The sequence below is a fragment of the Heteronotia binoei genome, chromosome 6, assembly GCF_032191835.1.
Source record: "Heteronotia binoei isolate CCM8104 ecotype False Entrance Well chromosome 6, APGP_CSIRO_Hbin_v1, whole genome shotgun sequence".
Classification (NCBI taxonomy): Eukaryota; Metazoa; Chordata; class Lepidosauria; order Squamata; family Gekkonidae; genus Heteronotia; species Heteronotia binoei.
The window spans coordinates 82455081-82471283 of record NC_083228.1 but is presented as its reverse complement, the minus strand read 5'-3'; the positions used below and the strand labels follow the sequence as shown (position 1 = coordinate 82471283).

General features: G+C 41.7%; 1 protein-coding gene across 1 annotated transcript in view; it reads right to left on the bottom strand.

Moving 5' to 3' along the window:
• NGEF (neuronal guanine nucleotide exchange factor) overlaps positions 1–16203 on the bottom strand; it is a 75275-nt gene that overhangs the window by 11511 nt on the left and 47561 nt on the right. Inside the window, exons 8-11 of the mRNA XM_060241948.1 lie at positions 12019–12148; positions 11161–11235; positions 4331–4420; positions 592–755 (exon numbers count right to left, since the gene is read on the bottom strand). Coding sequence (XP_060097931.1) covers positions 592–755; positions 4331–4420; positions 11161–11235; positions 12019–12148 — 459 coding nt within the window. The remainder of the gene's footprint in view (positions 1–591; positions 756–4330; positions 4421–11160; positions 11236–12018; positions 12149–16203) is intronic.

Here is a 16203-nt window from a genome sequence, read left to right as displayed (position 1 = left end):
TGGCTTGTTAGCTGCCCTGAGTCTGCTTGCGGAAAGGACGGGATACAAATATGATGTAATAAAAATAAATACATAAATAAGAATCAGAAGTATGGAAAACAAATTCTGTTCTCTGAACCTCCACATGCTGGAGGTAAGTATACATTTCACAGAGCTATTCCTCCCTCCTTTACAAAATTACCTGCAGTTGTTCTTCCATGAGTTCTAATCAAGTAACCACCTCTTCTTTTGCAACCTATGAGTCTTCCTTCCTCATCCAAACCCCAGCCCTCACCATACACATACACACACGCGCGCACACACACACACACCACATGTAATTCAGGAATGGAGAATTCCCAATTTTAAAAATTCAGTATAAGAAGGTAGAGAGATACAAAGGTACTTAATTCTGCTAAGCAGAGCCTTTGCTTATTGCTAAGTTTGTAATATATTTATATGCTTAGCTAATAAACTGAACGCTGAATATTCACATATCAGTGTATCTTCAGAAACTATCAAACACACATATTGACGCCAATGCAATATGGGATTCCTTATATAAACACCAGATCTTAGAATACAAAATTATTCTCTCTATTTCATACTCACCCAGAAATTTGCCTGCAGAGTACTAGCAAATCATTGAAGAGAAACAAGTAAATTTCTCTGAAGAGTTTCTTTGTCCGGAGGGTACGTGATGTTTTGGGGCCATTCATTTGCTGTAGATCCCCCTGCTTTAGCAGCCAACGGGAATGAGAGATGATGGGAACAGACTAATGAAGGAGATAAAACAATAATCAGAAGTATAATGATCCAAGAGGGCAGCCGTGTTGGTCTGAAGCAGCTGAACAAAGCAGGAGTCAAGTTGCACCTTTAAGACTTTTATGTTTATAACAGAAATTGCAGCCTTGCATCTTGTGTTTATTAGTCTGAAGCCAGTATTAAATTGACACTATTGGTGTTTGCCGTTATCAGTGAATTATATGACAAATATTTCCAAACCCACTGCAGAGGATGATTTATATCCAGTGGCTGTTTAATGCCATCAGAAAGACACTTCTGTTGGAAGCCAGTGATTTCTTCCAATTCCCTTTTCCCTCACCATTGTGCTTGACACTGTTACTGAAGGCCCCTGAACTCCAGGGACAGTTTTTGGGGCACAGTGGAGCTACACCCTATGAGCCCTGTCCCGCTCAAGTTTCCTGTTTGATACAAGCCAATATTTACTGTACCTAAAATTAACTATGAAGTGTACAAAAATGATATAAAAGATTTCAGGTTTTCACGGCTGGTAACATCATTAGGGTTTGTAGAATCTTTCGGGATCAAGTGCCATGTTCTACTGGAGAAAGTTTTCCTTCCAGACGTTTCGTTCTCAGCTGCGGAGAACATCCTCAGTGGCGTTGCAGCCGGAGTAGGCGCTCAGACCTTCTTGGCTGCTGTGCATTGAGTGATTCACAGCAGCCAAGAAGGTTTGAGCGCCTGCTCCGGCTGCAACGCCACTGAGGATGTTCTCCGCAGCTGAGAACGAAACGTCTGGAAGGAAAACTTTCTCCAGTAGAACACGGCACTTGATCCCGAAAGATTCTACAAACCCTAATGTACAAAAATGGTTTGAAGACTAAAACAGCCCTACCCCAACTTCTACAACCTCAGCGAGAAAACAGAAAAAAGACAAGCTAGTTGACAGGCCCCATGAAATGATAAAAATAAGCCAGAGAATGCTAACAAAAATAAACAGGGCTTAAGAGACTTTTTTAAAAGGCAGAAAGGAGCTAACCGATTGATAGTACCGATTGCTCTGTAGCTAGTACAATGCATGTAGGAAAAAAATAGCTAAATAAAAAGCATGCAACCATGCTTTAAAAAGTGGGTATATGGTTTAAAAGAATGCAAAAATATGAAGAAGCAGAAAAGTGAGAGGGAGCTGGAAAATAAATGAACTTAAAATGTTATACCTTTGATATAGAGTTTCAGTCATTATGGGGTTAAAATATTTGTTTTCATTCAAGCACAGACCTGACCTGGAAGGACAACCTGGCTCAGAGCCAGTCCTGTGCTTTATATGGTGTGTTTGATAATGTGTTTGGTTGATTTTATCAGTATTTTTGGTTGGCTAATGAGTCAGCTTCTTCCTGCCAAAGTTATAGAAAACAGGCTAATTGCCTATTAGCCTCACCTCCCTGATTACCCAGCTATCTGCTTGTACTTGTTACCTGTTGCAGCAGCCACTGCCCCATGTTTTATGTAAGTTTACTTTGTAGACTAACAATGTAGTTTTAACCATTGTTATTTTCTTAGAATCATCCTGTTTCCCCTTTCCTAATAGACTTAGATGAACAGTTTCATTTTAAAAATAACAATCCATTGCCTCCGTGCATTATTTACCCAAGAAGGGAAGGAAATAATATTCTTGTAATAAAAAAATTAAAGAGCAGATAAAATTTACACCATAGTAACTTGGCAAAGTAAGAACGCATGAGCAAAAAAGACAGGACTGCACAGAAGAAGTACAAGGGGAACAAAGAAATAAATGAGCAGGAGAACCAAAACTACATAATAAAGGAGAGTGAAATGGTGAAACAGTAGCATCAATAGGAGATGTTGTAGAAGCAGAAGACAAAAGATGAGTCCAGTGAGCAGAACACGGATCAGACGGGAAAAACTGGAAATCACAAAGAAACAGCAGTATTGAACAAGAAACTGATTGAATCATTGATCTTCAGAAAGGAGGTGAGGAATAGTAGAAAAACTCAATAAAAGAATATGTGGAGGTCAACATGAAATCAAAAGTGTGACCAGTTCCGTGAATGACAACCAAAGGAAAACGCCAGACTTCCCAAAGTGTCAAAAACAATACTGTCAAGAGCAATTGTATCAAAAGCAGAATTTTCAACCTGTGTCTTTGATAGAAAAGTTAAATGAGAGGAAGCAATTACCATGAACAACTGAGACTTTATTTGCAAAACAACAGCAATTCAGGTAAGCATAAAACAGGAATCAAATTCAAAGCACAACAAAAATCTGGGGAGGGGTACCAGAAAATAGTACTGTCAGGGCAAGTAAAAATAGTACTGCTTGGAAAGTAAAAAATCCTCCAATAACAGCACAAAGGTCATAACCATATGCCACTGACATCTGATAAACACTTTAAGCCTTTGATTTTAAGATTCTGAAGAATTATTTTTCTTTGAAAATCTAGTGACATAGGATTGAAATACAATTTGATAAGCATCTGCACTATAGATTGCTGAAGATGAATGGGAGTGAAATTTAGCAATATCAGAAGAAATGCAAGAATGATGCAAGTATACAGAAATGGATCTGATTAAAGTAGTTTATGTAAACTTCAAATAATCCTTTCAGTAAAAATTAGAGTTGATTTAAATATGTTTAGAAGAATGTAACTCTTCTTATATTATATATTAAATTATTATCTATAGATTTATAGATAGATGATTGATAGATTATATATATAAAATATAATTTAAAAATGTGGTTCAGCCAAGAGATGTGTCATCTTTTCAGCAAATTTATTAATATTTGGTGGTGATGTTCAACAAAACAAACCTATTAGAACTAACTGAAGATATTATTGATCATGACCTTCCATTATAGCCATTAATCAAACTGCTTTGTGAAATGAAGAAAATAGTAGGAATGAAGTACAATCTTAAACTTGTTATTGATTTCCTACATGCAGTAGGTATTGTTAGAAAATTAGGAGGAGGCTGTAGCTCCTAAACTAAAACTGCTTGGAAAGTATCAGGCAAAAAAATTAAGGTGACAGAAAGGACACCAAGGTAAGGAAGGCACAGTAGGACTATAATAGGCTACTAGAGCACTGGACTTATTCCAGTACAACATTGAGAGGTTTTAATGTCATCTATTACCTATTTTTTCATTGAGGAAGTGATTCCCCCCCCCACTTTACAGTCTGTTCAGGCCAACCGCACAGTTGGATGAGTGCCAAAACAGCCTGCGTCAGCATTTGAAAAGATGCTACACCCTGGGGGGAGGAGACAAGATTGCCTGGTCCCACCTGGTCACAGCATTTTTAAATGGCTTTCAGCTTTCAAATCCTGTTGGCGTCCCTGAGTCAGACCCCTGGGCATCAATGTTTTAGGCAAACTGAGCAGTGGCATAAAGGAAGTGTACCACTGCAGGGTTCTTCAGTCTTAATCAAATTTATCATGTAATCCTATGCAGAATTTCTTCTGTCCAAACCCACGGAATTTGATGGATTTAGATTTGCAGTTTTAATTACTTTAATAAGGCAATTACTGAAAAGTTTGTCGTTACAGTATATGCCAGTATGATCTCAAGATTTGCCAGACCATACTTATACCTTGATCTTAAATTCCAACTTCTTCTGGATGCTGATCATCTGTTCTGTACGGCTCATCTTCCTAACTCCTTCATTGCATGCCTTCACCACCTAGGAGAAGACAGATGCAGAGAGAGAGAGGGAAAGTGCACTCCACATCCCAAACTGCTAATTTAGTTCAGAGCTCAAGCTTCAGTTCATGTAAAGAAAATCAAGTCGTCAGTAAAGGAGCATGGAAGACACAGAATACTATTTTATGAACATCTTGTAAGGTTTTATTTCACACTCCCTTTGAGGAGTCCATAGCAGCATACATAGTTCTCCCTTCCACATTTTATCTGCACAACCTTAGGAAGTAGTTAGGCTATGATATGATACTGGATCTCTTAGGTGCTAATCTGACACTTTATGCACTCACTACACAGTGGCTCTCTAATAAATAAGCAAGCACCTCCAGAGTTTATATTCAGAAAGCATGGGTTCGGTAACACTTATGGTGTCTTATGGGCTGTGACTGGCCATCAACAGAGGATATCACAAGTTGTCTTATGATATAACTGGTAACCCCTCCAGATCCCAAAACAAGTTTGGTGCCCAAAGCACTGCCTCCCAACTTGGAGTTGTCCCAGCTGCATTCTTTCTTCAGACTCAGAGAAATGTCTGGCTATCCTGATCCCCCTCCCCCTCCCCTAGCCTTTGGGAGGCTGGGCTGTCAATGTGTGTGAGAGGAACTGAACCCACTTTTATGGAACCAAAGCCCTTTTGCCCTGACCTGGACTAGCCTGATCTTTGCTTAATTTCTTTAACACTTTTAACCTTGTTCGGATATTTATTTCCATATGCCTGTGTGTTGGGATGATAGGAGTGTATTCCAGTTGATTTTTTTTTCTTTTAAAGATCTCATTCTGTGATTAAACTGATCATCCATGGGCCTAGCCATTAATCCATGCAGAGATAAAACAACTGGCAGAGCTAGGGGGTTATCAGGCATGGAAATGGGGCCAGCTGAGGCTGGTAGGGTTGTGAAACAGGCTTGTGTGTTATTTCAGGGTATCCACTTTCCCTTGTCATAACAAAGGCAGGTGCCTTTAAGTCATGAGGGTTCCTTAGCAGCACCACACAAGACCCCTTCTCTTCCTAACTGTATGATTTCTAGTGCTGCACAGCTCAGCGCTGCAGCAAGCCAAAATACTTCTGCCACCTCCAAAGTCCAGTGAAACACATTTGTCTTAGGTGTGGTTTCTAATCTCATGCTAGTGAGTTCCTAACCTGAAAGCAAATATTCATGAATTCAATTAGTTTTGCCTGCTTCAAAGCTAACATAGCATCAGAGACACCCTATTCTTTTCCCTAAAGTTCTCAACTATATGCAGAGGATCTGGGAGGGGGAATGAAATCAGTAGTGACCACAAATTCTAGGTTGGTGAGAAAGGGGAAGAGGAAGAGAGAAAGAAGAAGAAAAGATTGGCTTTATACCTTGCCCTTCATTCAGAGTCTCAGAGTGGCTTACAATCTCCTTTCCTTTCCCCACAACAGATACCCTGTGAGCTCTCTGATAACTGCATTTGGGAGAACACCGTGGCTGATCCAAGGTCACCCAGCAGTTTTAAGCCAGTAAATCCATTTAATATGAGTTATGTGTGCAAGTGAGGGCTTTTCTGCATGCTCAACTCTATCCTGATTTTCTTGGGAGTCGCTCAGCAAGCACAGGAATCAGTTTGGGCATGGGTGTTCCACACAGCTGCCCTCCTTGTGACTTTCACAGTTGTGATCAGTTTCCATTCTGCATGTGTCTTCAATAATAAGGATTTTCAAGGGAGGGTGCTGTTGCCATCAGTAGCATCCTGCACCCCTTTTTAAAATGGCACTAAAATATCAATATATTTCTGGAATATTGTAACAACAGGCTAAGGAGTTTCTCTTAATTCCCAGTTTTCATTTTTTTTTTTTAAAGTGGGTCTTTAGTGGCAGCTTCTCCCCTTGCCTTTTTCCTGATATCTCCACAAGGGAAGCAGCTAGAGACTGTAAAAATGAAAGCTGGAAATTCAAAGAACCTCCTAAGCCTATTGTTACAATGTTTCAGCAATATATCAGTGCTGTTTTTTTTTAAAGAAAAGAAAAATTAATTACATATCTTCAGGGTATAGGGGAGAGAGTAGTTTAACCACAGCAGTTCAATCATCAAACAGCAGGCCAGAGGTGGGCCATCTAGTTTGGCTCTCAGTTTATCTCCTGAACTTGTTATGCCATTAAAGGTTTGGTATGGTATGTTATTTATCTCCTGAACTAGAGGAGATGGTCCCTTTTCACACCCCACCAAAGCCTATAGTGATTATGGAAGTTATCAATGGGACTGAACAACTCTCCCAGGACCAGTCAGCTTCTCTGCCGCCATGTTTCCTCTGATACTACTTATTCCTGCAAGTTACTAATGAAAACCCCCCAAAACCCTATTAAAATGGGGGAAACAAGTCTTTTTCAGTGCTGACCATATTTTATGCAGATAGGCTAAGAAGGAACATAATCTTATTACTGAATTCAGACAAAAAGTAATCATTTCAGCTACCAGGAAACACAAGATTTTTATTTTGCTGAGATTTCTGAGGTCCATTATAATTTTTCTAATTAATTAATTGAAAATAAAACACGATAATACTTAAATAAAGTAGGCTAGGATTCCAATAAAGGCATTTAGACATCAGCCCCCTGATCTACATTCACCTTCATAGGGACTGCCACCTGCCACACTTCCCCAGCTTGCCTGCAACGAACTGCTGTATAAAAGGATTTATGAAGTTCTGATTCTGATATCCATGAGTGCTGCAAGTAGCTATTTATCTAAGTGCTGTATTTGTGAAACTTTGCCCCATCCTTTTGTTCTCCCTTTATTTGATCTGAAACTAGGGTTGCCAAGTCCAATTCAAGAAATATCTGGGGACTTTGGGGGCGGAGCCAGGAGACTTTGGGGGTGGAGCCAGGAACAAGGGTGTGACAAGCATAATTGAACTACAAGGGAGTTCTGGCCATCACATTTAAAGGGACAGCACACCTTTTTAAATGGCTTTCTTCCATAGGAAATAATGAACGATAGGGGCACCATCTTTTGGGGCTCATAGAATTGGACCCCCTGGTCCAATCGTTTTGAAACTTGGGGGGTATTTTGGGGAGAGGCACTAGATGCTATACAAAAAATTTGGTACCTCTACCTCAAAACATAGCCCCCCCAGAGCCCCCAATACCCATGGATCAATTCCCCATTATTCCCTATGGGAATCGTTCTCCATAGGGAATAACAGAGTGTCCAGCAGACATTCCCCCCCCCCCCACGCTTTCTAAAGCAGGGGGAGGGCCTCCAAACCAGGGAATCCCCTGCCCCCTCCCTCTCTCTCACACACAAATACTTACTGGGTCTTTTTCCTGCAGAACTTTACTTTATCTGAAAACGAAAGCAAAACAAAGGGAGGGGCCGTTCTCCAAAGCCCTTCCTGTTTCCTGCTTCCTGCTCAGCCTTAAAGGCACATATTTTAAAAACGGACCTGCAGGAGCTCTAAAACTACATTGTGATTGTGGGGGGCAGGGCTTCCCCTGGCCGCCAGCTGGCTGGAGGCAGGGAGAAGCCTGTAAAAATGGGGGATTCCCTGCTGGGACCTGGGGATTGGGAAGCCTATCTGGAACACAAGAAAGACCCTCTCAGATCCAGAAAGGCCCAGCACACTTCCAGTTTTTGAAGCCCTTAGCCATAATAAAAATAAAAAATGGTGTGATACACGTAAAAAAAATTGTGAAATGCCACAAAACTAACACACGTCTAAATATCTGAGCCCCCCCTTGAGCTTCGAGCCCAGCCTGCCCCCTTACCCACTAGCCCTGTGCAGAAACCTCCAACTACTAAACACTTGCTCTGCAGAAAAAAAGGAATTGCACCATTGCTGACACTCTGCTCCTGATTTATAGATCGAGGCACAGAGGCATTTATCTGTCTAGACCGGCTGCTGTTTCAGAACATCTATTCCCATGATAAAGCAGATTCTACCTCTATTAAACTGGTTGAGGGAGAGATTAGTTTCTACAAAACTTTCATTCCTTAAAAGATATCCTCCCAGCACATTTCTCTCCCTCATCTCACACAGAGACCACTAGTTTTCCATAGCATATCACTACATTATATGAAGCTTGATATTTCACATATTACCTGTGAATGCTGCTCTTTCACAATCTAGGGAGGACTGATATTAAAATAATTGAACAAAATAACTGAAATACTGTGTTTTTATTTAGATTATCTAATTTCAGTACACAGTTAGTTATGGATAGCTATTAAAGTAACAATATTATAGGAAAGCATCAAGAGCCTGAGAGAAAACTGATGAGGCAACCCCTCCCCCTACTTTCCCTGATGCTGCTTCAAGATCAGAACCTTGAGAGAAAGGCAAGAGCGATATCCAGGCCAGGGAATCCATATAATCAATTCCCGAGAACACAACAGTCATAGCCCTAAGTAATGTTTCATTGTTTATTGTTTTGTCTTGCCAGACAGACTGTCCAGTGAAATATTTGAGCACAGTTCTTTGTAGCATGTGGTGCTTGCTTTACATTATACAGCCCACTAAAATCTAGGATTTTAGGATTTATTGCACATATGTTTAGTATTGTGGTTCCTGATCTGTAGGATTTATCTGTAGGCTGCATAGTGCAAGATCTGTAGGATTTATTGCAAATATGTTTAGGATTGTGGTTCCTGATCTATCAGCACTGAGGCTGAGCAACGTAACTTCTTTTTAATAAAGCCAAGCATGTTTTTCTACTATATTCTCACTCCAACTGATCTGTCAGGGAGGATTCTCATACATATAGTGGCACTATAATAGCAATGGAGGCATATTTGCCAGCATAGATGTTTATACTCGGATGCCTGAGAGGTCAGTTAATGCCATACACTGAATTTAATAGTTATAACAGCTATTTCCTTGTAGAGTTATAACAGCTATTTCCTTGTATAGAGCTATAGAGTATTGACTTTGTTGTATTTATAATGAGTTTAATATATACATATATATGTGTACAAGTGTATAGTGCTGATGTGATATACACTGGCTGCCAGTTGTGTATCGAGTTCGTTATAAGGTGCTGGTTATTACCTTTAAAGCCCTATATGGCCGAGGACCTGCCTACCTTAGGGACCGCCTCTCCCCATATGTTCCCCAGAGAGCACTGAGATCCAGTTCCCAAAATCTTTTAAAAATCCAAAACCAAGAGAGGCTAGATTGAAAACAATGAGGGAGCAAGCCTTCTCAACAATGGCTTCCCGATGGTGGAATCAACTCCCAGAGGAGGTGCGAGCCCTGCGGGACCTGAATCAGTTTCGCAGGGCTTGCAAAACTGCCCTCTTTCAGCTCGCTTTTATGATGGAACCCGGCTAAATTGATTTTTAGCCATCCTATATATGTTTCTGAATTGTAGCACCTTAATTAATAATTCATAATGGCTAACTGCTCTAATTTTAACTTAATTTATAAATGTAATTCAACTGTATTTTAATCTGTTTTATTGTACTGATTGTATTTTATTGAAATCATGGTTACACCATGTCCTGTGAGCCGCCCTGAGCCTGCCTTTGGTGGGGGAGGGCGGGATACAAAAATTTATTATTATTATTATTATTATTATTATTATTATTATTATTATTATTATTATATAGCTGACTGCCATGCAGCTTAAAAAAAACGATTTTGTGCAAGTGAATCAATATCTGTACTTTCACCATGGAGTATAGAAAAAATATTCCATGATTGATACCAGAAAAAGCATTGATGAAGAAAAAGAAGAGACTGGATTTATACTCTGCCCTTCACTCAGTCTCAGAGCAGCTTACAGTCTCCTTCCCTTCCTCTCCCCAGAACAGACACCCTGTGAGGTAGGTGAGGCTGAGACAGCTTTGAAAGAACTGCTCTTGAGAGAGCAGCTCTGAGAGAACTGTGACTGACCCAAGGTCACCCAGCAGCTGCATGTGGAGGAGTGTGAAATCAAACCTTGGTTCTCCAGATTAGAGTCCATCACTCTTTACCACTACACCAAACTGGCTCTCAGTTTGAGGGGAAAAGAGTACAGAATGTTCACACAAAATTCAAGTTGAACCAGTACAAAATAAGATCTGTGAACATCAGGAATAAAAGTGAGTGTGTAATGGGTCTAGGCTCCTGAATTCAAAACAGATTCTAAAAGGGTGAAATTTTGGTGGTTAGAAAAAAACCTGACTGTCCACCAGAACTTTCCTAGGCAGAAATCTGACTCTATCCATCTGTGATCACAAGGCCTAATACAAAATATACTGCTGGGCAGCCAGAACCCAGAAGATAAGTAAACATCACTTATTCCATTGCACATGCTCAGAGCCTTCCCAGAAATGGAACTCAAAATGAACTGATGCTCTCATTATAGTTGTCTAATGACCCAGGCAATTCTGAGTTAGGAAAATCAGTTTGCACTCCTGAATGAAATCTGACTGGTTAATAATCTCCTTCTGATGGCAGCTAATTAAACTACTACTCTCCATGGATTTCATCACCTTCAAGCGTCTGACAAAAGCTTTTGCACTCAGGTATTTTTCCTCCAGCTCTCCTCCCACCAAATATTGCAAATGTACACATGTTTAATTTCCAACTCAGCAATGCCTCTTCAGTCAAGCACTGGAACAGTTTGTTTTAAGGCCACAAACAGGGGAGAGCATAACAGTATAGTATTCCAGTATACCTCAACTGTTTTCTGATTTTATTTAAGATTAGTAGAATTGCACTAGAATAGCATATGAAAATAATCAACATTCTTACAAATTCTAGGTGGCCCAGACTTACTGTTTCCAATTCCTTGTGTGCTTCAAGGGCAGTGATTTCTCGTTCTGATTTTTCTTCTACTTTCTTCAGAATATTCTGCACAAGAAGCAGGAAGTGTTGTATTGACTTTTACACCTTCTTGATACTATAAATGTTTTTGAGCAATTACAGTCTTTTTGTTTTAAAAGCTAAGAATAAATTCAAGCATTTAATGAGGGGTGATGTCCTACATCTGAAACTTTTCTATTTCCAATTACAATCCAGGATGTTATAGAACTGTCTTCAATTCAGTTACTAAGTATCTTCATTAAATGGTAGGCTGATAGTGTCACTGTACAGGTTCTATTCAAGTGCATAGGTAAGAAAGAGGAGACAGGTTAACTCTGTCACCCACTCCCCAGTGTAGGATTGCCAGATTAAGGCTAAGAAATACCTGGAGATTTTGGGGGTGGAGCCAGGAGAGGGGGAGGGTTTGAAGAAGGACAGGACCTCATCATGATACAATGCCATACAGTCCAACTTCCAAAATAGCCATTTTTTTCCATATTGTCTAGACACCAGCTCTAATTCTGAAAGATCTTCAGCCACTACAAGAAGGTTGGCAACTCTACCATTTTAAGCTATTCAGTTATTGTCTCCAGTGATTTGTTCTCCCTCCAATTCAGTACATGAAAAGGCACTGGGGTAGCAGACAACAGCACCTGGTCCTTTATTGGGCCCTCACAGAATTTTCAAATTGCCCATGTTTGGCTTTAAAATGGCACTGGCATCCCCAGGTCAGACCCAGGGACACTGTCACATATAATTTGGCTTTAAACTAGCTCACTATAGGGCACTGAGGGATGAGCCATGAGTGATAGCTGGATAAAGATGCTGTACCTGTACCAGCAGCTTCAGTCTAGTGATCCTTTGAAAAGGCAAAATCAAGAAGGATGAGAAAGGCAGGCCTTTGCATTTGGGATCCATTTCCAACTGCGAGATTACTTCCCGGAAAGCTGGCTTGTCCTGGCTGACAACAGAGAAAGATGGAAAATGGTTTTGTATGCTTGCTTGTTTTGATTTCTTGTGTTTTCAACCTGTGTGAGTAGTTGACATGCTGCATTTGGTTCTCTATATCATGATACCCTGAACCTCAGACATAGCATTTGGCATTGTTCTCTCTTTGAGGATTGTGGAAAATATGTTTATTAACACTAAGTAAATTTTAAAGTTGTGGTCTATTTATAGTATCAGGGAATGAGAAAAAGGCTTTTAATATGTAAGTCAGAGTAATGGTTTCACATGTGTAGCACATACAGACTTAGTAGCATATGCTGTGTGTGTGGGTGTGCGTGAATGGAATGTGTGTCCAAGTAGATGAGTCAGAGAGGCATAATTATACATCTTTACACAGTTAGATTATTGTGGTGAGGTGAACTACTTATAATCATAAGAACAAGGTCTTCCATAAAGTGATTTAACTAAGCTAGGCCTAGCTGGAAATGACAGGATGAAAAACTCATCTGGCATAGGAGGGAAGCAAAAATCTGTCAGTGCTATTGCTAGTGTTAATTCAGTGCTATAAAAAAGCAGCTCTTTTTTTGTGCTTCAACAAAATTTGCAGTAAGGGGTTCCTAGCGAAAACAAGAGCACCAATATGGAGAGCCTCCTGACTGTACGATATATGGGTAAGAAAAAATAAAAGTGTTTTCAAATTATCACTGCTCATAGGATGATCCCCAGAGTACCCAACTCTGGGCTGGGAAATTCCTGATATTTGGGGGTAGAGCTTGGTGAAGGTGGGGTTTGGAAAAACGAGGGACTTCAGCAAGAGTATAATACCATAGAGTCCACTCTTCAAAGAACCCATTTACTCCAAAGCAACTGATAGTCTGAATGGATGTGAGTTCTTTTAGGTAGACAAACAGGAAATAAATACAATATAATTGCAACATACATGAGACTATGTTTTATAATAATAATAACTTTTATTTCTATCCCGCCCTCCCCGCCTAGGCGGCTCAGGGCGGCTAACAACAACTTACACATTAACATAAATAATAAAACTTTAAATTTAACAATTAAAATTAAACATATAAAAACCAGTCAGTTAAGTTAAAATACATAATTCACGTTACACTATATATATATAAATATATCTGGCAGCAATAAAACTGTTATGGCGCTGGTTCTGCCAGTTTAGATAATCTTATAGATGGCGGTTCTTTGTACCAGGCAACTCAGCAGTCAGTGTCATTATAGGCTTGTCTAAAAAGGGCGGTCTTGCAGGCCCTGCGGAACTGGTCGAAGTTCCGCAGGGCCCGCACTTCCTCCGGAAGCTGGTTCCACAGTGCAGGTGCCGCAACTGAAAAGGCCCGTACTCTGGTGTTTTGGAGTTTGACCTCTCTCGGCCCAGGGATGGACATTTTGTTTTTACCCACTGACCTCAGTGCCCTCTGGGGTTCATATGGGGAGAGACGGTCCCTTAGGTAGGCTGGTCCTCAGCCATATAGGGCTTTAAAGGTGATAACCAACACTTTGTACTGGACTCGGTAGATAATTGGTAGCCAGTGCAGTCCGCGCAGCCCCGGCCGTATGTGCTCCCATTTCGAGAGCCCCAATAGTAGCCTGGCCGACGCGTTCTGCACCAGCTGTAACTTCCGGTTCCGGCACAGAGGTAGCCCCAAGTAGAGGGCATTACAGTAGTCCAATCTTGAGGTGACCGTTGCATGGATCACTGTTGCGAGGTCGCGGCGTTCCAGGAAGGGGGCCAACTGCCTTGCCCGCTTCAGATGGGAGAATGCTGACTTGGCAGTGGCTGCTATCTGGGCCTCCATTGATAATGAAGGCTCCAGTAAAACACCCAGACTTTTTACCTGGCGCGCTGGTTCCAATGGTGCGCCGTCGAAAGTTGGGAGAGCTATTTCCCCTCCCAGAGCGCCGCGACCTACACAAAGGACCTCTGTCTTCGCTGGATTCAACTTCAACCCACTCAATCTGAGCCACGTCGTCACAGCCTGTAAGGCCCAATCCAGGTTCCCTGGGGCGGAGCCAGGCCGGCCATCCATTAGTAGATAGAGCTGGGTATCATCTGCATATTGATGGCAACCCAGCCCAAACCTCCGGACAATCTGGGCAAGGGGGCGCATATAAATGTTGAACAACATTGGGGAGAGAACTGCTCCCTGAGGCACCCCACAATCAAGTGTGCGCCTCTGGGATCGCTCATCCCCAATGGCCACCCTTTGTCCCCGATCAGAGAGGAAGGAGGAAAGCCATTGTAGGGCCAACCCCCCGACCCCTATGTCGGCGAGGCGGCGCTTTAGCAACTGGTGGTCAACTGTGTCAAATGCCGCCGACAGGTCTAATAACATCAGTACCGCAGCGCCGCCCTGATCCAGATGCCGCTGGAGGTCATCCACCAAGGCGACCAGCACTGTCTCCGTCCCATGGCCCGGTCGGAACCCAGACTGGCACGGGTCAAGAACGGAAGCGTCATCTAGCGTTTTGACCTTACATACTGACTACTGCTTAGACAGACTTTCTACCCAGTTTGTCCAGATGGGTTCCTGATTTTATACTTTCTATGTGAGAAGAATTGAGGTGGATAACTATACTTGAACTGCAGGAAGCAACGTGCTCTTTGAAGTGGGGGGGGAAGGAGTGCATGACACTTTCACATGGAAAGGATCACATCAACACTTACAAACAGTGCTAACTCTCCCTGATATTTAACATCTGTATGCGCCCCCCTTGCCCAGCGAGTATGGAGTTTTTAGAGATGAGATGCCATCAGTATGTTGATGACACCCAGCTATACCTGTTAATGGATAGCCACCCAGATACCACCCCATATAATTTTGCTATGGGTTTGGTGAGATGGTTAAAAAAGAGCCAGCTGAGACTGAACTGTGACTGGGGAGAAGGGGTTTCAGGGTTGAGGCACAAACTTCCCACTCTTGACAGGGTGCCATTGACACTGGCGCAAACTGTCAGGAATTTGGGTGTGGTCATAGACACCTCCCTATCTATGGAGCCCCAAGTCACAAATGTTGCCAGGCTGGCATTCCTCCATCTATGCCAAGCATGGCAACTTGCCGCTTTCTTGTTGTATCCTGACCTAGCCACAGTAATCCATGCAATGGTCACTTCCAAGCTAGGAGGTGACCTGCCTGAGACTCGGAAATTCCAACTGATTCAGAACATGGCAGTGTAAGTCCTGATTGGGAGCACCACAGACAGCACATGTTCAACCTATGCTGTGCCAACTACACTGGCTCTCAGTGGAGTACCAAGTTAGGTTCAAGGTTTTGGTATTGATCTTTAAGGCCTTGAGCAGTCTGGGACCCATGTATCTTTGGGACCACCACCTATGGTATGTCCCCCAAAGAGCATTATGCTCTGTTGAGAACAACCTACCGGTAATCCCTAGCCCCAAAGACATCTGGCTGTCCTCAACCAGAGCCAGGGCATTACTGGCTCTGGCTCCAACCCTGTGGAACTCTCTGTCAAATGATATAATGGCCCTGTGGGACTTAATGCACTTCTGCAAGGCAGAAATATTCTGCCATGCTTTTGGTTGAGGACAGCGACGGGCTTTATTATGGCTGGCACCAGCGTTCCCTCTACACTGCAGAGTCTTGTGAGCAAAAATTCTACTTTGTGAGCTACTGGCATTAAAGTTGTGAGCTACTGCATAAATTATTGTGCTCTGGGGTCATCCTTCCTGAGCTAAGACAAAAATATGTGAGCTGGAGGCTAAAAATCTGTGAGCTAGCTCATGCTAACTCAGCTTAGAGGGAACACTGGCTGGCACCCTTCTCCTCTCTCCCATCTTTTTTCTCTTCTCTTTCTTTTCTCTTTGCCTGGCCTGTCTACATGGCAGCAACACAGTCCGGAAGTTGATCAAGAGAAATTCACATACCATATGGGGATGCTTTTAAGAATGTAACGAATTACTTACTTATTATAATTTTAACAAGGTTTTGTCCTTGATCTTGTTAAAATTATATTAAATAATTTTTATTTATTATAATTTTATCCTTCTGTTCATCGCCTAGAGCTCTGTGTGCTTAGGAATTGGGT